Source organism: Manis pentadactyla, chromosome 12, assembly GCF_030020395.1.
Source record: "Manis pentadactyla isolate mManPen7 chromosome 12, mManPen7.hap1, whole genome shotgun sequence".
Taxonomy (NCBI): domain Eukaryota; kingdom Metazoa; phylum Chordata; class Mammalia; order Pholidota; family Manidae; genus Manis; species Manis pentadactyla.
In genome coordinates this window covers 6,467,913-6,489,696 of record NC_080030.1, presented here as the reverse complement: position 1 = coordinate 6,489,696, position 21,784 = coordinate 6,467,913, and the positions used below count along the sequence as shown (strand labels likewise).

General features: G+C 56.2%; 1 protein-coding gene across 10 annotated transcripts; it reads left to right on the top strand.

Annotated features, from left to right (window-relative positions):
* Positions 1–21: 21 nt before the first annotated feature.
* PNPLA6 (patatin like phospholipase domain containing 6) lies at positions 22–20,287 on the top strand. Of its 10 annotated transcripts, none has more exons than XM_057489851.1 (35): positions 22–156; positions 479–556; positions 1,302–1,369; positions 1,706–1,790; positions 1,941–2,023; positions 2,198–2,295; positions 3,919–4,059; positions 4,148–4,307; positions 4,599–4,679; positions 4,883–5,011; positions 5,405–5,485; positions 5,577–5,739; positions 6,013–6,096; positions 6,386–6,495; positions 6,617–6,796; positions 6,879–6,956; positions 10,618–10,823; positions 11,038–11,169; positions 11,251–11,374; positions 11,798–11,911; positions 12,100–12,175; positions 13,531–13,674; positions 13,866–13,929; positions 14,212–14,380; positions 14,560–14,742; positions 14,914–15,032; positions 15,167–15,323; positions 15,563–15,679; positions 15,780–15,849; positions 16,270–16,386; positions 18,129–18,430; positions 19,272–19,388; positions 19,592–19,688; positions 19,796–19,905; positions 20,021–20,287. In XM_057489851.1, exons 3-35 carry the CDS (start codon positions 1,343–1,345, stop codon positions 20,093–20,095), a joined length of 3,993 nt encoding a protein of 1,330 aa, XP_057345834.1. In that variant the 5' UTR covers positions 22–156; positions 479–556; positions 1,302–1,342; the 3' UTR covers positions 20,096–20,287. The 10 variants fall into 10 exon arrangements, with proteins under 10 accessions (XP_057345834.1, XP_036735229.2, XP_036735228.2 ...); XM_036879334.2 differs by having other exon boundaries at positions 1,167–1,369; positions 13,534–13,674; XM_036879333.2 differs by having other exon boundaries at positions 1,167–1,369.
* The last annotated feature ends 1,497 nt before the right edge of the window (positions 20,288–21,784 follow it).

The window sequence follows — 21,784 nt, the reverse complement described above, 5'->3', positions numbered from 1 at the left end:
TTCTGTCTCTTTAAGAAGTCATGCGACCTTCCGAAGATGGCGGGGGGCGGGGCGGCGGCGCGCCCTACGGCAAATAATTTAAAGGGGCCGCACCAGCGGTCCCGGGCTGAACGCCGGCGGTATTGGCGCAGAGTGGACCCCGGCTGCGGCCTGTGGGTGAGTCCGGGTTTCCGTCGCGTCCTCACAGGCGTCCGCGGCCCTTCGGGAGTCATTAGCGAGCCCTCAGCTTTCCCAACATCTGTCCTCCCCCGATTCCCGGTGGCCCCCGACTTTCTGATACTCCCGTCCCCCAGTTGCCAGCAGGTGTTTACGCTCCGGTAGCCAGGTGTACCCTCTGGTGGAAGGGGACTAGTCCCCATGAATTTTCCAGGTGATGTTTCAGGGGCCCAGTGAGTCCCCCAAATTTCCGTTAGTATTCCAGCGGCCCCCCATCCTCAGCCTGCCAGAAGTCCCAGTAATATTCCAGCATCCTCCCTAGGCCCGCTCGAACGACCCGAGGGACGTGCCCAATCAGCTCCCGGTTTTCTTGGTAACAGTCCAGTATTCCTCAGAATCAGTAAGTTTCCAGTGACCCCCCCACCCCCTTGATCCCATCGTGTCTGGTTACGTCTCCCCACAATGGCTCCAGCATCGCTCTCGACGTCCCAGTGATGCTCCGCACTGTCAGAGACCCAATAACTTTACTAAAACGGACAGTAAATCTCCAGCATTAACCAGGAACACCTCGAGAGCCCACCCCACTCCGAGCGTCTCAGGGTCCTTCCGACACCTCGGCCGCGCCCCAGAACCCCAGTGTGGCAGCTCCCGGCAGCACTTCCGGGGTCAGGTTTGGGCCGGGAGCCGGGCGTCTCCCTGACCTCGTTGCTTGCGGGCCTCAGTTTTCGGCTGGGGTACGGGAGTGCGGCCTAAGGTTCAGTGGGTCAGGATTAATCAGTCCCTCAGACTAGAAGCCGGGGAGAGGGCCACTTGCGGGAGGGATCCGTGCCCTTCGAAGACCCACAGCAGCGCTGGCTGCTGACAGTGGGTGTCCCGCCGGTTGCCCTTTGGCCCCAAGGTGGGGCTGGACAGGTAGGCCTGGTGAAGGGAGCCAGGCGGGAAGCCGAGGACCAGTCTCACTCCTAAGAATGGGCCGCGAGATCAACCTGCCCCACCCCTCTACTCCGCAGCGCCCTCAAAGCGGTCCCCAGATCGGCGGGTACGAAGAGGCAGGGCTTGTGCTGAGGGGCAGGGCTTGCGGCAGAGGAGGGGCGGGCCCACAGTGAAGACTTGCACGGGTTCCTCCTGCCCCGCATTTCCCCAAGACTCCAGAGTTCCAGACCTGCCGCCCACCCTGAAGCATCTGATGGAGGCTCCGCTGCAAACAGGAATGGTAAGGGCTGGTGGGTGTGTAGCACTGCGAGGACTACTAATCCCGACATGCTCAGCGCACACCATGCGGTCCCGCGAGTCTCGGCTGCGTCTGTGCAGGCGTTACTACGTTTCCCGGCGTGCATCACCGGCCGCCGAGCCGTTGGGAAGAGTTTCGCCCCCAGGGAGGGAGCCACGCCAGCCCATCCTGCTGATGGGGATATCGAGGCCTGGCCCAACTGGCACCTCCTTGGGGGCGAACTTGACGGAGTGGGATGGGGCATGGGGCGTCCTGGCCCCCAGGGAGGGCTCGGTGAGGCGGGTATGCGATGCGCAGCCAGTGCCTTTCGTCCCGCAGGTGTTGGGCGTGATGATTGGGGCCGGAGTTGCGGTGGTCACGGCCGTGCTCATCCTTCTGCTGGTGCGGAGGCTTCGCGTGCCGAGTGAGGACCCGGAGGGCCCCTCTGGGAAGGCTGCAGGGTGGGGCAGCTGGAATGCTCGCGTCCCTGAGGTAGTAGAGATGCGGTTTGCGGTACTCCGATCTGGTGGAGTCTGCGCAGTGCTCAGAGTCACCCTCTTCCCACTGATCCCAGAAACTCCAGCTCCGGATGGACCGCGGTATCGATTCCGGAAGAGGGACAAAGTGCTTTTCTATGGTCGGAAGATTATGCGGAAGGTGAGTCTAGGACCCTCTGGGGCGCCGCTGACCATACAGAAGCCCTGCCTGTTTCCTTGTTACATATCTCAGTAAGCCCACCACCTTCCTTGATTAAGCACCTCTGGGTCTCCCCCACTCTTCCCTAAGGTCTGAACTGGCAGTTGATCCTTCTCCTATCCTTAATCTTCCCAGGTATCACAATCCACTTCCTCCCTGGTGGACGCCTCCGTCTCCACCACTTCCCGGCCACGCATGAAGAAGAAACTTAAAATGCTCAACATTGCCAAGAAGTAAGGCTGTGCTGGGTGGGCCAGGCTTTGGGAGCTATCTCAGGGGCCTTTGGAGTGATCTGCACACACTGAAGGGTGTATCTCTGGGTTCTTTGAACCCCACAGACTGTTTTGGTAGTCTTCCCACATCAGAGGCACCTTCTCAGAGATGTCCCACTGGACAGGGTGTCTCTGGGGTCTCTGCCCACTAAGGGGCTATCTCAATGATGTTTCCCTGCCTCATGGGTATCTCTGTTATTTGGTCTCCATCAGTATGTCAGATACATTGTCATTCATGTAAGGGTCTACATCTGGGGTTCCCGTGCAGACTACTCCCTGTGTCTCCCCACACGAGAAGTGCCAGACTGGGAAAATCTCAAATGTCTCTTATCTTCTGGGGGGCTATCTCTAGCTTCTGTTCTGTAGGTCTTATCTCAGCAATCTCTCTACATCAGAAAGCATCTCTCTATGTCCCCTACCTTGGAGTTCTTCCCACTCTAAGAAGCCAGCTCAAGGACTTCTGTTCCCCCAGGAGTTGCTTCAGGAATCTTCTTGCACTAGAAACATAGGAAGGACATGTCGGGGTCCAAGGGTTACATCAGGAAATCTGAGAAAGGCTCTCCCAGGGATCCTTCTAAGTGGGGAGCTGACTCGGTGTTCTCCTGACCTCATGGGGCCTACTTGAATGTCTCAAGCATGTTTTCACACTAAGGGGTCATCCCAGGGCTGCCTGTGATCAGCAGATTTGTTACATGTGCTATCACACAGCTTATTATGGTTTGGGCAGGAGGGCTGTCTCTGGATTGTCATGTTCCTCCACATCACGGGGGCTATCTCAGTGTCTGCCTGCCCTGCAGGAGCTGCTTTGATACCATGACCTTCACAGGGCATCTCAGCTCCCTTTGACCTGGGCAAGGGCTAGCCCAGAGACCTCCCTGATCAGGAGAGGAGCTGTGTCTGGACTTCTCTATATCATGGAGTTGGACTCGGGTCTGCTCCTACTACAGTGGTTGGTGTCAAGAGTCTTCTGACCATCAGAGGGGCTAGCTCATGTTTTTATGTAACATAGGAGGAAAGGCTATCCCAGGGATCTTCACAAAGAACATTCTAGGCTGTATCTGGGGTCCCTTCATGTATCAGAAGCTACTTCTGGGGTATGTCTACGGTAGGGAGAGTTTGAGGAGTAAAGCTGCAGTTACTGGCAAGACTGGCTCAGGGCTTCCATGATGGGCAGAGGTGCTGTTTCTGGGGTCTGCCCACATCTTGGAAGCTATGTCAGGGGTCTGCCTAACTGCAGGGTCCATCTCAGCAGCCTCTGACTAGCGAAGGGGCGAATTCAAGGTTTTGCATTGGAGGTCAGCAAGCTTTTTGTGTGAAGTGCCATATAGTACATATCTTGGGCTTTGAAGGCCTAAGATGTGTTGTAACAAGTCAACTCTGCTGTTGAGTGAAAGTGGTCACAAACAATAATTAAGTGAATGAACATAGTTGCATGCCAATAAAACTTTATTTATAAAAACCGGTGTAAGGCCAGAGTTTCCTGACCCCTGTTCTTTGTGAGGCCTGGAGGGGAAGGCTCTGTGGGAGTCCCAGGCCTGCCTGAGCCCTCTCTCTGCTCCCCCTGCACCCTTCTCCTCCTACCAGGATCCTGCGCATCCAGAAAGAAGCTCCCACACTGCAGCGGAAGGAGCCCCCACCCTCAGTGCTGGAGGCTGACCTGACGGAGGGTGACCTGGCTAACTCCCACCTGCCCTCTGAGGTGCTCTACATGCTCAAGAATGTCCGGTCAGTATCAGGGTGCAGGCGGGGGGCTGCAGAATCGGGGACCTGACCTGACCGGCTGAGTTGCCCCTCCCCTTTCCCCCTCCAACAGGGTGCTGGGCCACTTCGAGAAGCCGCTCTTCCTGGAGCTCTGCCGACACATGGTCTTCCAGCGGCTCAGCCAGGGTGACTATGTCCTCCGGCCGGGCCAGCCAGACGCCAGCATCTACGTGGTGCAGGAGGGGCTGCTGGAGCTCTGTTTGCCAGGACCTGTGAGTGGGCCTCCCCAAGGGTAGCGGTCCTTGGGTCAGGAGGGTTGAAGGTCTTCTGAGATGTGTCGGCAGGAGTCAGGAACAGATGCCCAAGGGTGTCTGTAGTGCTCTACGGTCACAGTTAGTGATGGCTAGGAAGAGGATGCTCGTCGTTATGGCCACAGGGTTCTGGGATCGAGGGTCAGCGATCAGCGGGTGGGTGAGCGTGAGGGCCAGTGGCACGATCAGGGGGTGGACTGCCCATTGGCAGTGCCAGGGCAGCCCTGGTCAGCGGCCCCCCACCATTCTCAGGACGGGAAGGAGTGTGTGGTGAAGGAAGTGGTCCCTGGGGACAGCGTCAACAGCCTTTTGAGCATCCTGGATGTCATCACTGTGAGTGACCACTTGGTGTTGGGGGGCAGGGAGGCTGGGTTCAAGGACATACCCAGTGGGCTGGGTTGGAGAGGTCAACTGGAGGGCCCCAGTCCCAGACAGGTCCCTGTGGTTGTGGGTGGTCTGTCGAGAAGGGTTGGAGGGGGCAGTGGGAAGGCCTACAGCCCCCGCCCTTGATTCTTCCCATTCCCCCCGCCTCCCAGGGTCACCAGCACCCCCAGCGGACGGTGTCTGCCCGGGCTGCCCGCGACTCCACAGTGCTGCGGCTGCCCGTGGAGGCCTTCTCCACCGTCTTCACCAAGTACCCTGAGAGCCTGGTGCGCGTGGTGCAGGTCAGCGGCCTTCGGCCTTTCTCCACGGACCCCAGGTGGGGCCGGGACTCCGCAGCCAGCAGGAGCTCAAGCTGTGCTTATCTGCCCCAAACAGCCGCCTGGGGCCTCCTTGACTCCTCCCATTAGGCGCCTCCCCCCCCCATATCCCCGCCCCCAGGCTTCTGTCACGTGATTGTGGATGGCTCCCTGCTCCCTTCCTGTCCCTGCGCAGCCCCTTTCTGCTCCTGACCTTGACCTTCGCTCTGCCCCATCTCCTGCTTCCCTGCTTCCCATCCTGGCCTCTCACCCCCTTAACTGCTTTGTTCCAACTTTCACCGGGCTCTCCCTTCGGTCCTGGACGCCATCCATTGTGGCCACGCCCCTCAAAGCAGCCCCCTGTTCCCGCCTCCGCAGATCATCATGGTGAGGCTGCAGCGGGTCACCTTCCTGGCGCTTCACAACTACCTGGGCCTGACCAACGAGCTGTTCAGCCACGTGGGTTGCCTAGGAGGCCCAGGGGGCTGGGCGGGTGGGGGTATGACCCGTGCCTCCGGAGACTCGCCTCGAGGGTGCTCTCTGCCCCCAGGAGATCCAGCCGCTGCACCTCTTCCCCAGCCCTGGCCTCCCAGCCCGCACAAGCCCGGTGCGTGGTTCCAAGTCGGCGGCCAGCACCTCGGCTATCGAAGAGCCAAGGGAGACCCCTGGCCGGCCACCTGACCCCACCGGGGCCCCACTGCCTGGACCTGCAGGTAGCTGAGGTGACCCCTGCCTGGGCCCCCAGGGACCTCTCCCCGCCTCTGCCTCCCAGTCTCTCTTTCCGTTCCTCAGTACTCCTGCCTGCCCCTGCCCATTCCCCCAGGGATATCTGGCCCCAGCCCTTGAGAGCCATTGCAGTAACTTTGGTCCTCCAGGCCTTGGGGGCTTGGACCCCTCCCAGACCCCTGTCAGCCCCCTACGCCCCAATCTGAGGTCTCAGCCTGGTGGCTCAGAGGGGCAGGCGCCTGAACACATGTCTCCCCCAGGGAACCCAGTGAAGCCCACATCCCTGGAAGCCCCATCTGCCCCCCTGCTGAGTCGCTGCATCTCCATGCCAGTGGACATCTCAGGTTTGGGGCACCGGGTAGAGAGGGGGCAGCAATCAAGCTTCTGGGTTTGAATGCAGGCCTGCCAATCTTGATTTTTCTCCCCTGTGAAATGGGAACCCTGGCAACACTTTCTCTTGTGGCTTTTTGTGGGTGCTCACGGAGATGGTGTTCTCCCAGCTGTGGTGAGAAGGATTACAAGGGAGAATGCAGTGATCGATTAGTCATGTCTGCAAGGACATGGCACTCAGCAGGGAGGTCAGCTGGGGTCACTCTCATCTTTATTGCTTTTATGGCCCCTTGCCCACCACAGGCTTGCAGGGTGTCCCCCGCTCAGACTTCGACATGGCATATGAACGGGGCCGAATCTCCGTGTCCCTTCAGGAAGAGGCCTCAGGGGGGCCCCAGGCAGTGCTGGCTCGGGTAAGGCCCTGCCTTCTTCCTACCCCTTCCTGTGCCCTCCCAGGCCGCTGGCCGGTGGTGGAGTTCCCTGAGGAGGAAGGTCAGGTAGGAGCACAGAGATCACAGGCCTTGCCCCATTCAGTCCCCGACTCAGGAACCCCGGGAGCAGCCAGCAGGTGCCTGTGAATACACGGAAGCCAGCAACTTCTGTGAAGACGAGTCAGCCACCGGCGGCTGCCCCTTCGGGCCCTACCAGGGCCGCCAGACAAGCAGCATCTTTGAGGCAGCGAAGCAGGAGCTAGCCAAGCTGATGCGGATTGAGGTGGGTGGCTGAGGGGGCCTTGGGGATGGGACTGGGGGTCAGGAAGCCTGGCTGGGCAAGTCTCACCTTTCTTCCTCCCCAGGACCCTGCTCTCCTGAACAGCCGGGTCTTGCTGCATCATGCCAAAGCTGGCACCATCATTGCCCGCCAGGGGGACCAGGTGAGACTGACCCTTGACCTCTCATCATGCAACTCTAACCCAAGACCTCTCTGATCTCTGACCCTTGCATTGTGACCCTATGTGTAGATATCTCAGTCTATGCTTTCCAACCCCTGACCCTCAGAACCTCTTACTCTGACCCTCAGCCCTCCTGTCCCATGTCCTTCAGACCTATTGACCTTTCACCTACAACCCCTGAGCCTTTTACCTTAGGGCCCCAACCCCTAGATCTCTCTTACCTGCCCTGGCCTTTCATGCAACTTCTGTTTTCTGGCCTTTCAGTCCAGCTCTATGCTCTGAAGCTCTTTGTCTACTCCAGTCCTGGGTCCCTTCCAGGATGGGAGCTCAGTAGATGTGTGCAGATCAGAGTCTGGATGTGAGGCTGCGAACCAGCCGCAGGAGCTGGCTTTCACTGCCTCCCAGCAGCACCCAGAAGGGGTAGCAAATTGTATCCTAGTTCCCTACATTCTCCAAATGGGAAACTGAGACCTACTCATGGTCTTGTAGTCCAGAAGCACAGGGGAGGGTTCTGGACAGAGGGGGCCAAAGTTGAAGTGCAGACTCTGCCCTGACACCCTGTGTGACCTTGGCTGAATCATCCAGAAAGTTCTCAGCTTTCTCATCTGGGGAATGGAGGTGCTAACAGTTGACTAGGATTGTTGTGAGGATTAACGTGGAGATGGCTCTGAGCTGCCTAGGGTTTACAAGGATGACCAGCCCTGGGCTGGGACAGTGGTTGGCGTGGGGGTGGCTTTCCTGTTAGCTGGCTGGGATATCGTTCTGTCATTTGACCAGTGGATTCAACTCTCACCTCAAAAGGGTGCACTCTTTTCTGCAGAGGAAGTTGGGTGGAGCTTCTGCCAGCTGTTTGTGGTATTTGGGGGACAGGCAGGTTGAGGAAGTGTGGTCACACCATGGTTTTTGCAGGGGGCCCCTGGATCCTTGCTTATTTGGGAAACTTGGGCTAAGCCCAGCCGCCCAGCCTGCTAATGGGCCAAGCAGGTCTGCAGCTACTTGAGGCTCCTTGGGCCCTCAGGACTTTGTTAGGGACATTACTTTGCTCTGCCTTCTTTTGAAACTTAACACCAGTGGTTTTCAACAGGGGACAGTTTTGCTCCCCCCCCAGGGGACATGTGGCAAAGCAGAGACTTTTTTATTGATTTGCAGGGTTGCTACTTAGTGAGCAGAGGCCAGAGATGCAAGAATGCACAGGATAGCCCCCACCGCAAAGCATTACCTAGTTCACAATGTCAGTAGTGCCAAGGTTGAGAAACTCTGCTTTATACAAATATTTCCCAAAGTGTGTTTCATGGAACACCTTTATCACAATGGTCAAATAGGTTTGGATACTGCTGGCTGTTTTATCCCTTCATGAAAGCTCTTAGTGAGTATCATGAGTGTATTCAAGGCACTGAGAAGTCCTGCAGTGAACAAGCATGCTTCCCAATATGACAACGAGTGTCAGCCTAATATTAGTAACTCCCACTTATATTCTAAACAGTGGTGTGGAAATTCTGTCTTCGAAACTTCCAGCAGGCATATCTGTCTCCTGGGGCCCCTTCTCAGGGGGTCCCTGCAGTGTTCTGGTGCTCACTGAGGCTTTGTGGGGTACCAGATGGCTTTGTGGGTTGCACGAGGAAGGAGTCTGTCTCTGGGAAGTTTCAGTTTCTCATTCATAAAAACATGGAACAGGTGGGTGTCTGGCTGGGCAGGCCAACCCTAGAGGAGAGGGGCACGCACATATACTGAGTTTGCTGGGTCCCCTGTGCTGCCTGCCCCAGAGGCAGGAAACACCAATAGCGTCCCTGCCCTGGGGAAACCCACAGTTCTGACAAATGTTACACTCAGAGGATTACACAAATTATTGTAAAATCGTTATGTGCTCAGTGCTTACATGTAAGATGTTCTCAGCTCTACAAAATCTGTCTTAGGCAGGGCAGCGCCTCTGAGGAAGTGGCCTCCAGCTGAGGAGGAAAGGTGGAGAAGGATTGACTAATTGGTGCAAGGGGGAGGAAAGAGCTTTCTAGGAAACAGTTTGTGCAGATATCCTGTGGTGGGAAGAGAGGTTGATCTCTAGGAAACAAAAGAAGTCGACAGGGATTGGGTGGAACAAGGGAGCCAGGGGCAAAGGGGATTTTAAAAAATTTCTCAGTGGTAGTTTATAGAGATGTAATTCACATACGATACAATTCACCCAGGAGAGTACAATTCAGTGGTTTTTTTGTACATTCACATAATTGTGCAACCATCACCACTATCGATTTTAGAACACTTTCATGACCTCATGAAGAAATCTCATATCCTTTAGTTATCAACCTCCTACCTCTGAGCTGAGCAGCACATATATCTATATTCCTGTTAAGCCCCCAAGGCAGACATTATTAATGGATCACCATCCCCAACAGCCTTAAGCAATTCCTAATCTTGTGTTCCTATAGATTTGCCTGTCCTAGACACTACCTATAAATGGAATCACATGCTCTGTCCCTTTGCCCCTGGCTTCTCTCACTGAGCATCAGGTTTTCCAGCTAGAGCAGTGTTGGTGCATCACTCCTTTTTGACTGAATAATTGGTTGTATCTATCTACCACATTTTGTTTATCCATTCATCAGTTGATGGACAGTTGAGTGATTTCCACCTTTTGGCTATTAGGTGTAATGCTGCTCTGAATATTCTTGTACAAATTTTTATGGGGATGTATGTTTCCATTTGTGTTGGGTATATATATCCAGGAGTTAAATCCTGGGTCATAGGCAACTCTGTTTTTCACTCCGCAGACTGTTTTGGACTTTAGCCAGACTCTTTTCTGAAGCGGCTGCACCATTCCATTCCCACTTGCAGTGTATGAGCATTCCAATTTATCTGTGTCCCATCTAACACTTTTTAATTCTAGACATCCTAGTACATATGACATAGCATCTCATTATGGTTTTGATTTGCATTTCCCTAATGACTAATGATTTTGAGCATTTTTTCACATGCCTATTGGCCTTTCGTAAATCTTCTTTGGAGAAGTGTCTATTGAGAGCTTTGGTGCTCTTTTTGAATTGTCTTTTTATTACTGAGTTGTAAGAATCATATATTCTGTATACAAGACTCAAAGCAGATGCATGATATGCAAATATTTTCACCCATTCTATGTGTTGTCTTTTCAAACATTTTTAGTTTTGATTAAGTCCAATTTGTCTACTTTCTTTTGCTCTTCATGTTTTGGTGTCATATCCAAGAATCCATTGCCAAATTCAAGATCATGAAGATTGGCCCCTCTATTTTCTTACAACAGTTGTATTGTTTTAGCTCTTACCATGGCTTTGATCCATTTTGACATAGTATAAGGTAAGGGTCATGTGGCTGTCCAGTTGCCCAATACAAGCAAAGATGATTTAAGCTCAGCCTCGGCCCAGTGTAGCCATCCATTGCAGCTTCTTGCTGGCTATGTTGAAAAGAATTCATGGGCTTCAGCATGAGCTCAGTTTGGTGATCCATTAGCAATGTCTGCCCCAGGTGCCGAATAGTAATATAAAATGCTGCTCAGCTTAGAGCAATCCAAAGCCTTCACTGCCTCCCCTAACTTGTCCTTAACCATTCCTATGGAGGATTTGACCTGAGTTGGGGATAGGAGTGTTACCCCTGTGCACAGCTCCTGGCCTCTGTCCCACAGGACGTTAGCCTGCACTTTGTGCTCTGGGGCTGCCTGCATGTCTACCAGCGCATGATTGACAAGGCTGAGGACGTGTGCCTGTTCGTGGCCCAGCCTGGGGAGCTGGTGGGACAGCTGGCAGTGCTCACTGGAGAGCCCCTCATCTTCACCCTACGAGCCCAGCGCGACTGCACTTTCCTGCGGATCTCCAAGTCGGACTTCTACGAGTATGGCAGGGCCCATTGTTGGGTGGGAGGGGCACTGGAGGGTCATAACCCAACTCTATTCTGCCCGGGGAAAGGTTATCCCTCTGCAAGCCCAGACGCCTTTCCCAGGCAGATTTGAGCCCTTCCAGCCCCACCTGCCCTCCAGGCTATCACCTGCCGTCTCCACTCCTTAAGAGCTTTTTCGGGGCACGCCCAGTACATGATTTCCCTATAGGATTATGCGCGCACAGCCTAGTGTGGTGCTGAGTGCCGCGCACACAGTGGCAGCAAGGATGTCGCCCTTCGTGCGCCAGATGGACTTCGCAATCGACTGGACTGCGGTGGAGGCGGGACGCGCGCTGTACAGGTGCAGCCCTCGCCTCCAACTTGCCATTTAGGCCCTGCCTGGGCCCCGGCCCCGACCCTTCTGACCCTCCCCACACCCCAGGCAGGGTGACCGCTCAGACTGCACCTACATCGTGCTGAATGGGCGGCTGCGTAGCGTCATCCAGCGAGGCAATGGCAAAAAGGAGCTGGTGGGAGAGTACGGCCGCGGAGATCTCATCGGGGTGGTAAGCCGCGCCCCACCTGTGTCCTCTGATCTCCCCAAGGCCATTTTCCCCGCTCCTCCCAACACACATTCGGGGCCATCAGATGGCGCGGTAAACGCGGCCCCCGACCTCTGACCTCGCCCATCCACTTTCCCCAGATCCTTTCGAAGGGCGGAGATTGGGGGCAAGCTCATTGGGTGGTGAGTCTGATCTGACTCTGCCCCCAAGACCTTTCTCCGTCAGTGGAGGAGACCCCTGCCTGGGGTGGTTGCCTGTCCTCTCCCTCTCCACAGAGCCCTAGTGGGTAGTGAAGCTCTGGTTTTCGCCATCTCCTTCTTGGAGACTGTGGGTACCGCTGCTTCTCTGCACCCATGGTCAGCATCCCACTTACCTATCCGGGGCCTCCTCGCTCAAGCAGCCCTGGTCATACACGTGGGCCCCCAGGTGGAGGCGCTGACACGGCAGCCACGCGCCACGACAGTGCACGCTGTGCGTGACACGGAGCTGGCCAAACTCCCCGAGGGCACCCTGGGCCACATCAAACGCCGATACCCACAGGTACTGCTGGACGCGATTTGGGTTGGCCTCACAGGGGCGGGGCCCCAGGGGTTGGAGCCATAGGAAGGAGGCGAAGCCACCCAGTGAGTGCGGGGCTTTGGGAACCGGGACCCAGTAAGAGGAGGGAAAGTGGGACTCGCACAGTTGCTGCTGTAGTCTCACTGGACCGCCGGTCCCCAACGCCCCAGGTTGTGACCCGCCTCATCCATCTCCTGAGCCAGAAAATCTTGGGGAATTTGCAGCAGCTGCAAGGACCCTTTCCAGGTGAGAACAGGCAGCCCCTGGGAATGCTGGGAGATGTAGTCCGATCGAGAACACCACGGGAGAGGGAACCCCAAACCCACAGCATGGTGGGAAACAGAGTCCCGCTTGTAAACCACGCTCTGGGCGGGCCTTGGGGCCGGAAGTGGGATCCGGGTCCTGGTGTATGCTGGTGGATAGAGTTCGGATTCCTAGGCATGCCGTGAAGCAGTCGGAGACTCAGGTGTGCTAGTTAGTGGTATCCAAAGTCTGTCGAGATGAGGGGCGGAGTCTTTAGGGGCGAGCTTGGTTCTGGGTGTCAGGGCCTTCTTGGGGGGATGGAGTCCACTTCAGGGACTCCTTTTTCAGACCAGAGTATGCTGGGAAATGGTGGAGTTCATGGGCTGGTGTTTGGTACCCAGGGCATGTTGGGAAGTGCCTTCTGAAGTTGCCGGCATGCTGGGAGATGTGGTTTTCTGTCCAGCACCTGCTGGAAGATGTGGCTTTGCAGTTAGGTACACTGGGGAGTAAGGGCGGGAGGTTCTACGTTACGGCGACCCGACCCTGAGCCAGCCCTGCTACCTCCACATCCCTTTTCCCCTCAGGGGCTTCTGCCTTTACCCCACCATATGAATCCCTGGGGCGGTGGCCAGGGTGACCCGTGGCCAAGAACCACCCCCACGCCCAGGACCTTAGCCCAGAGAAGGAAGGTTTTTCTGAGCTGAGACGAGACAGATGGCATGGGACCAGGCATTGCGGAGAACTGCCAAAGCCCTGCACGCAGGGTTTAGTGGTTTTGAAACACCTCGAGGAGGAAAATGAGCAAGGAGGAGAAACAGGGGAGGGGACAGGTCAGTAAGAGTGGGGGAAGGACATGTGGGCTTCTGCGGACTGTTTGGAGACGCGGCTGGAGGAGAGGAGGCAGTGAGAGGCCCGGGCAAGAGACGGAGGGTAAGGGCCTGGGGTAGAGTGTCAGTGGAGAACCTGGGAAGCCATATATGGACCCAAAATGTGTGGGTTTCTGTCTAGCTTTGTGTTCAAATCCTTTCAGTGAACGGGGCACCAAAGCCAGAAAGGGGTAGGAGCATGGATCCGTCCCCGCAGACACGGTGGAGAATCGGAACGGTTGTGGGTCTCTGTGTAACAGACCCCGTTGAGGAGATTAAGGCCAAAATTGAGGGCTTCACTGGCCAGATCCATCCAAAACAGGGGACGTGGATGTGGCTGTGGGTTCAGGATGGGGACCGTGATTTCTGCTATGGCTTTGTTTGCCTCTGCTGGAGGATGCCTCTGCCTTGCAGGGGTTTCTGAGAAGGAGGAGGTGGTAGGTCTCTCCAGACATAGTACTGCACAGCATATCTCCTCCATTGGGGTCTCAGCAGGCTCGGGGCTAGGCGTCCCCCCTCACTCGGAGCTCACCAACCCAGCCAGCAACCTGGCAACAGTGGCAGTCCTGCCCGTGTGTGCTGAGGTGCCCATGGTGGCCTTCACTCTGGAGCTGCAGCATGCTCTGCAAGCCATCGGTCAGTCGGGGATGGGGGCGGTGCATGAGAGCAGGCCAATGGTCTGGGGAGGGCCCAATGGATGGGGCGGGGCACTCGCCAGTAAGTGGAGATGCCTGCTTGGGGGGTGGGGGTGGGAGGCATTGTCTTGTGGCAGATGCCCCCAGCTCCGTGGACCTGGGCTCCTGACCCCCTTCCTTCCCCATCCCCAGGTCCCACGCTCCTCCTCAACAGTGACATCATCCGGGCCCGCCTGGGGGCCTCTGCCCTGGACAGGTGTGTGTTGGGGTGTGGAGTGGAGGGAGATGGTGAGAAGCTTCAAGCCTAGTATTCTTTCAGATCTGACTGAGTTCTAGGCTGTGACCTGAGGAGCATGTGCCCCCGTCCACCTAGTCAGTTGGGAGACAACGGGGTGAACCTGCCCTGGGAGCACACAGGCACAATATGGGGGCCTGGGTGTCTAGGGTCCCCTCCCCCCAGCAGTAGAGCTACATGGTTTCTGGGCAGCATGGGACCCTCGACCAACCCCAGAATGACAGTTCCGCTCCCTCGCCCCAGCATCCAGGAGTTCCGTCTGTCAGGGTGGCTGGCCCAGCAGGAGGACGCGCACCGCATCGTGCTCTACCAGACGGATGCTTCGCTGACGCCCTGGACGGTGCGCTGCCTGCGCCAGGCCGACTGCATCCTCATCGTGGGCCTGGGCGACCAGGAGCCCACCCTCGGCCAGGTCCGGGGGACCTTGTACGATGGCCCTCCCCGACCTCACCCCATGCCCGGCCCTCCTGTGCTAGCGCAGGACCACACGCAACCTCACCGTGGGGCTAGGTGACCAGGGACCCCAGCTCGGCCCCGTGTGGGGGGAGGGGAGGAAACCGGTGATTGGTGACTCGTCCTCCCCCCCTGCAGCTGGAGCAGATGCTGGAGAACACTGCGGTGCGCGCCCTCAAGCAGCTGGTCCTGCTGCACCGCGAGGAGGGCGCGGGCCCCACGCGCACGGTGGAGTGGCTCAACATGCGCAGCTGGTGCTCGGGGCACCTGCACCTGCGCTGTCCGCGCCGCCTGTTCTCGCGCCGCAGCCCTGCCAAGCTGGTGAGACTGCGCCTGGAGCTGGGCGATCCGGGAACTGCACTTCTCCAGGCCTTCAGGGCGTGGCTTAGGGGCCTGCGAGGCTGGGGCGGTGCCAGGGAGGCCCGGATGGCATCTCCTGCACCCCAGTTCTCATGGATCGTGTCTCTTTTCCCCCCCTACCCCCCATCCCAGCATGAGCTCTACGAGAAGGTTTTCTCAAGGCGCGCAGACCGGCACAGCGACTTCTCTCGCCTGGCGCGGGTGCTCACAGGCAACACCATCGCCCTGGTGCTGGGCGGGGGCGGGGCCAGGTGAGGGGTGGGCCGACACGGGACGGGGCTTGTGTCCTGGGAGCCACTCCAGGGGGACTGGCACTATCCTTGCCTGTGGGGGAGATGGGCTTTTGGGTTCCCCAGCGGGTCCCTGGGTCTGCTTTTCCTCACAGGGGCTGCTCACATATTGGAGTGCTGAAGGCTTTAGAGGAGGCGGGGGTTCCTGTTGACCTGGTGGGCGGCACATCCATCGGCTCCTTCATTGGGGCGCTGTACGCCGAGGAGCGAAGCGCCAGCCGCACCAAGCAGCGGGCCCGGGAGTGGGCTAAGGTGTGTGCTGGGGAGAGAGATTCCCCCCAATCCAGGAGCACCCTGAAACCTGATCCCAGAGGGTCTTCTGGGCTTCTGACCTTTTCCTGAGCTCCACCTGGACCTGTCTAGAGATACTTCCAGCACCTTGCGTGACCTCCTAGCGGGTGACCCTAGTCCCTAACTCCCAGGACCCCTGAAAACTTCCTTGTTAGTGACCCCAAGTGACTCCTGTTTGACTCCCGGCCCTTTACTCCTAGAGCATGACTTCGGTGCTGGAGCCTGTGCTGGACCTCACGTACCCTGTCACCTCCATGTTCACGGGGTCGGCCTTCAATCGCAGCATCCACCGTGTCTTCCAGGACAAGCAGATTGAGGTGAGCACCGCTGCCCGCTGCCCCCCGCACTGCCAGCCCCAACCCCCGCCCTGCTCATGGGAGCCCCCGCTCCGCCCCATTCTGATCCCTGTCTCTGTAGGACCTGTGGCTGCCGTACTTCAACGTGACCACAGACATCACTGCCTCGGCCATGCGTGTCCACAAAGATGGTGGGTGCCCCCGCCGGCCCCTGTGGCCGCGTGGGGAGGGGGTGCAGAGAGGGCAGCCAAGTGTCTGGGGCATTAACACGAGTGACCATCACCTTGGCCTGATTGCGGAACACTAACCGTCACCCACTAATGCCCCAGAGGCCCCAGGTACGTGTGTCCTCGGGTGGGGGGCCAGGAGTCTAGTCAGGCGCCTCACCCCCTCACGCCATCCCTGCAGGCTGTGTGTGGCGCTACGTCCGGGCCAGTGCCTCCTACTGTCCCTACCTGCCCCCACTCTGCGACCCCAAGGATGGGCACCCGCTGGTGGATGGGTGCTATGTCAACAACGTGCCAGGTCAGCGAGCCCACTGGGCTGGCCGGGCCTCTGAGCATGTCTGAGTGTGTCTGTGCGTGTCTGTGTCTGTGTGTCCTGCCGGGCAGGCTCCCTGTGGCGGTACGTGCGTGCCAGCATGACGCTCTCGGGCTACCTGCCCCCACTCTGCGACCCAAAGGACGGGCATCTCCTCATGGATGGCGGCTACATCAACAACCTGCCAGGCAAGTGGCTGCCTGCCCACTCGTGCACACACGAGCAGGAGCATCCATGCACGGACACACCTGTGCAGGGCTAGGAATGCCTATGCGGTCAAGCAGGTGTGCATGTATGGGGACGGGAGTGTGTGGAGTTGAAAAGCATGTGCATGCTGTATCAGACAGAAGTGGACACACGCACACACAGATATGCATGCACACACAGAGATACATGGAGATGGGACACTGTTATGCATGCACACCAGCTGCCACGTACTCACGTGTGCTTGCAGAGACTCATGTAGCAGGTATTCACTCATGCTCTGGACAGATGTACATGTTTAGGTACACATGTTGATGAAATAGGACATGTCTTTGCCTGCTGATCCATCCACACTCACACTACCTCTCCCTTGAACATGCGTGCATGCAGACAGGAAGGGCGCCTGCATGACCAAGTTCAGCCGTCTTTGTGCCTGCTGACATGTGCAGGGGAGAGGCAGGTGGGTGTGCAACTTAAAACTTCACATTCCCAGCAGCTCACACACACAAGGAGACGCATATGCTGGCTGCACATGCATTCGCAATCCTGTAGGTCAAGAATCAGCAAACCACGCCCAACAGGCCAAATCTGGCCCCTTGCCTAATTTTCTTAAATAAAGTTTTATTGTCTCATAGCGACACTCAATCGCTGATACTTTGTCTTTGGCTGCTTTTGTGCCACAATGGCAGGGCTGAATAGTTGTGACAGAGACTGTATGGCCCACAAAGCAGAAATTACTTTCTTTTTGGCCCTTTACAGACAAAGTCTGCCAACTCATGCTGTAGGTGCTCTTTACAGGTAGATGCACTAATGCAGCCGCACACAAACCCACAGGCGGACAAGCACTAGGGAATGCACAGACACTATAGTCACATGTGGACTGAAATAAACACAGGCCCGGATGCATGTACAGAGGCGTAGGCACCCCCAGAGGTGTGTGTGTTCACCACCCACATGGGCAGCTGCACACAGATGATAGGAATGCATGCAGAAGCCCATAGATGGGTGGGTGTGGGCACATGTACCCAAACCCACAAGCTCGTGAGGGGCATAGATGTGCAAAGTCTGATGGAGGCTCGGGGGTCATCGCCAGGATCCCCCAGGCTCACTCAGGGACCCACAGTTGATCACACAGACATGCAGACAGACCGATGGACACATGTCCTTGCTGTCCTGCTTCCCCAAATCTCCTTATCCCTGCTTGCTGCTCTCTGTCCCTGTCTCAGCTCTGATGCCTCTTTTCCCACCTGGATTCTCTCTCCTCCCAGGTCTCTGACCCCTGGTATCCCTTTATCCCTGCACATCTCTGTTGATGTCTATGCCCCCCTGCATTTTCCTCCCCCAGGACTCTTATCTCTTGGCATCTTTATCTCCACATTTCTTTTTTCTCATCCCTGAGCTTCTCTCCATCCCTGATCCCTTCTTCTCTGTTCCCTGGTGTCTTTGTGACCCCTAGTCTCTTCCTTTCACCTCTCTGTCACCCGTGTGTGTGTCTCACCTCCTGTCTTTTTGTATACCTGACCCTAGTTCCCCAGACAAAAAGCTCCAACATAGGACCCCACTTTCTCGACATCATTTTGACCATTTCCTTGCCCTTTGCATGTTGTTTGTGTGGGCTTTTTCCTTGTTTTTTTTTGTATGACTATTTGCATAGTGGGACTGGGTTAACCTTCCCTACCCCGGGCCCTGGTGGGAGTCATCTGATGACACCTCCCTGGCCCCACAGCGGACATTGCTCGCAGTATGGGTGCCAAGACGGTCATAGCCATCGACGTGGGGAGCCAGGATGAGACAGACCTCAGCACCTATGGCGACAGCCTGTCTGGCTGGTGGCTGCTGTGGAAGCGGCTCAACCCCTGGGCAGACAAGATTAAGGTGCCAGACATGGCGGAGATCCAGTCCCGCCTGGCTTATGTGTCCTGCGTGCGGCAGCTGGAGGTCGTCAAGTCCAGCTCCTACTGCGAGTACCTGCGACCACCCATCGACTGCTTCAAGACCATGGACTTCGGGAAGTTTGACCAGATCTATGTGAGCAGCAGGAGCAGTCTGGTGCCAGTGTGGTGGGCCAGCAAAGCTTTACTACTTAAAACCCAAAGCAACGTGAGGGGGAAGATTCTAGGGCTCCTTTCCCAGGTGGGATCTGTGAGTAATGGAATGGTAATTGACTTGTGATGTCTGCAGTGAGTGTGGCAATGCGCTTTGGCTGTGCATGTGCTACATATGCACTAGTCTCCTATTGTGCACCAACTGCACTGTCTGAAATGCCATCTAGAGATTTCTGATGCCATTTCTACCTCGGTGGGACTGAGAACAGTAATCAGTAAGTAATGTCTGCCACAAGTGCAGGAGAGGGATGTAGCAGTGTATGTCATGTGCCACTGACCCAGAAATACTGTGAACTGACCCTGACGACTGGAACTGATCAGTAGCTACTGCCCAGACCCCTGGGTAAAAACGTCTGATGTCCTGTCTGAGCTCACTGGTAAAGCATGCCAAGTGAGATGAGCGATGTCTGTTCTGGGTATGGGAGGTGGTGGTATTTACTGATGTACCACGTACTTGCAGACCTCGAAATAAGCTTGTGCACCACCATCTCGTGTCATCTGGCACTTGGCACACTGCCCGGGGCTGAGTGAAAGGACGTGGAAGGATTGATTGGTAATGTCTGGCAAGGGCACAGGATGGGGAGACATGAGGATGTGACTGTCTCCAAAATAGGTTGAGTCTCAAATGCCAGTTTCCCTGGACCATCAGACTTTTGAGGGGCAGGGAAGGGGCAGACCGAGTAGGGATAAGCCAAGAAGACAAGGCAGAGAAAATCGGGGGATGGGGTTTGCAAACATGGCCTCAGCCCCCTTGTTTCCTGCAGGACGTGGGCTACCAGTATGGGAAGGCCGTGTTTGGGGGCTGGAGCCGGGGAGACATCATTGAAAAGATGCTCACAGACCGGCGGTCTGCCGACCTTAACGAGAGTCGCCGTGCTGATGTAAGCCTGTGCCCTCTCCTGGTAGGGCCACTATGACCACAGACATTCCCCCCCAAAAACTCAGATGCCCCAGACCTCCCTGGATTTAGCTGAGCCACTAAGGCCAGAAAGCTCCCCCAGGATCTCCGAGCCCTTAAAACACCACTGGGCCCTGAGACCAAGGACCCCAGGACCCCGGAGACCCTCATGCCCACCACCCACAGGTGCTGGCCTTCCCCAGCTCTGGCTTCACGGACTTGGCGGAGATTGTGTCCCGGATTGAGCCACCCAAGAGCTATGTTTCTGACGGCTGCGCTGATGGTGGGCACCCCCAGGAGGGTGGGGCTGGACCTGCAGTCAGGGGGAGGTGGCTGGAGATGTCAGGACAGCCTGTGCTCCCTCACCTCCCCCCTGCTGCCCGGTTCCAGGGGAAGAGTCCGATTGCCTGACAGAGTATGAGGAGGACATGGGACCCGACTGCTCCCGGGACGAAGGGGGCTCCCCCGAGGGCGCAAGCCCCAGCACTGCCTCTGAGATGGTAAGAGAGGGCGGCCCAAGGCTCCCGTGAGGCGAGGGGACACAGCCAACGCGTGCTACCGCGTACCGGTGCCCCGTACTGTGTGACGCGTGGGGGGGGCACTCCTGTCCCACAGGAGGAGGAGAAGTCCGTTCTCCGGCACCGACGCTGTCTGCCGCAGGACCCTCCCAGCTCAGCTGCCGATGCCTGAGGACTTAGAGAGGGACCCCCTGGGGCGGGGCTGGGGTGGGCCCTGCGGGGGTGGCTCCCTCTCCCTCTGTCTGCTGCTACGCCTGTGACCTGCTGGGTCCACACACTGGACTGCCCCGTCCCCCAGGGGAGGGGCCCGCTGCACTGATGGCACTTGATCAGGCACTCCCAATAAACCTTCCCCTCCCGGAAAGAGGCCTCATGTCATCTTTGGGTTCTGTGGCACGTCGCCCCACCTTCCACACTCAGGACGGCTGGAGCTGGGGCCTGAGACAGTTGAGCTGGTCACAACCCATGGGCCAGCCTCAGACCCAGCTTCTCCCACTGGGTTCCCACTCAGTGCTGGCTCCAGACCACAGGACTTCCAGATGCCACATGCACCCCATGAGGATCAGAAATGCTTTTGGGTGCCTGTCCTGGCAGCCCTCATTTTCCCTGCTGAGTTCCCACAGCCTCTGCCCCTCGGCTGGACCTACTGTGTGCAGGCATTCTGTTTCTTCTGTGTTTCTACCGTGTGCACTGCTGATACCCTCTGCACACACAGGCATGTGCACACAATTACATGCACATGGCTTAAGAACTTTCAGGGACTCCCAGCCAACAGTGCCCCTACTGTGTGCTGCAGTAGGGGCACCTGGTCACTGCCCCTGCCACATACTGGACCAGAGTGGGGACTTGGCAAAGAGTGTGCTCATTCACAAGACTATTATGAGGGTAACAAGGAGCCCTGATTTTTTTTTTTAGTTTGTGTGTTTTATTATAAATTACATAACAAAATAATATAGTGTGTGTGTGTATATATATATATATATATACTGAAATATGTATGTATGAAATATACATTAGAAAATATACATAATAATTTGCTACTTAACCATTTTTTAATAGTCCCTATGCTGTACTTTACATCCCCATGACTTATTTATTTTTTAGCTGGAAGGTCTATACCTCTTAATCCCCTTCACATATTTCCCCACATTCCCACTCCTCCCCCATGGATCATGAGCCTGTTTTGTTTGTTCTTTAGCTTTGTTTATTAGATTCCACATATGAGTGAGGTCATACAGTGTTTGTCTCTGTCTGGCTTACTTCACTTAGCATAATACCCTCTAGGGCCATCCGTGTTGTCACAAATGGGAGGATCTACTTTTTTTATAGATGAGTAATACCCAGAATTAGGGTTGCTGGATCATAATGATAGTTGTATTTTTTACTTTTTTGAGAAATCTCCATATTGCTTTCCACAGCGCCTACACCAATTTACCTTCCCACCAACAGTGTCCAAGGGTTCTCTCTTCTCCACTCCCTCACCAACACATGTTATTTCTTGTCTTTCTGATACCAGGCAATCTGACTAGTGTGAGTTAATACCTCTTTGTGGTTCTGATTAGCATTTTTCTGATGATTAGCCACGTGGAGCACCTTTTCATGTGCCTGTTGGCCATCCGGATGTCTGGGAAAATGTCTGTTCACATCCTCTGCCCATTTGCTCTTGTTTCTTGTGGGAGGCCTGTATCACCATGAACTTCCCTCTTAGAACTGCTCTGCAGCGTCCTACAAGCTTTGGAAAGTTGTGTTTCCATGTTCATTTGCCCCAAGGTCCTGTGTCTTCCTCTTTGATTTCTTCATTGACCCGTTGGTTAGCGGCAATGTTTGGTGTTCGTGTGTTCGCGTTTTTCTTGTAAATGAT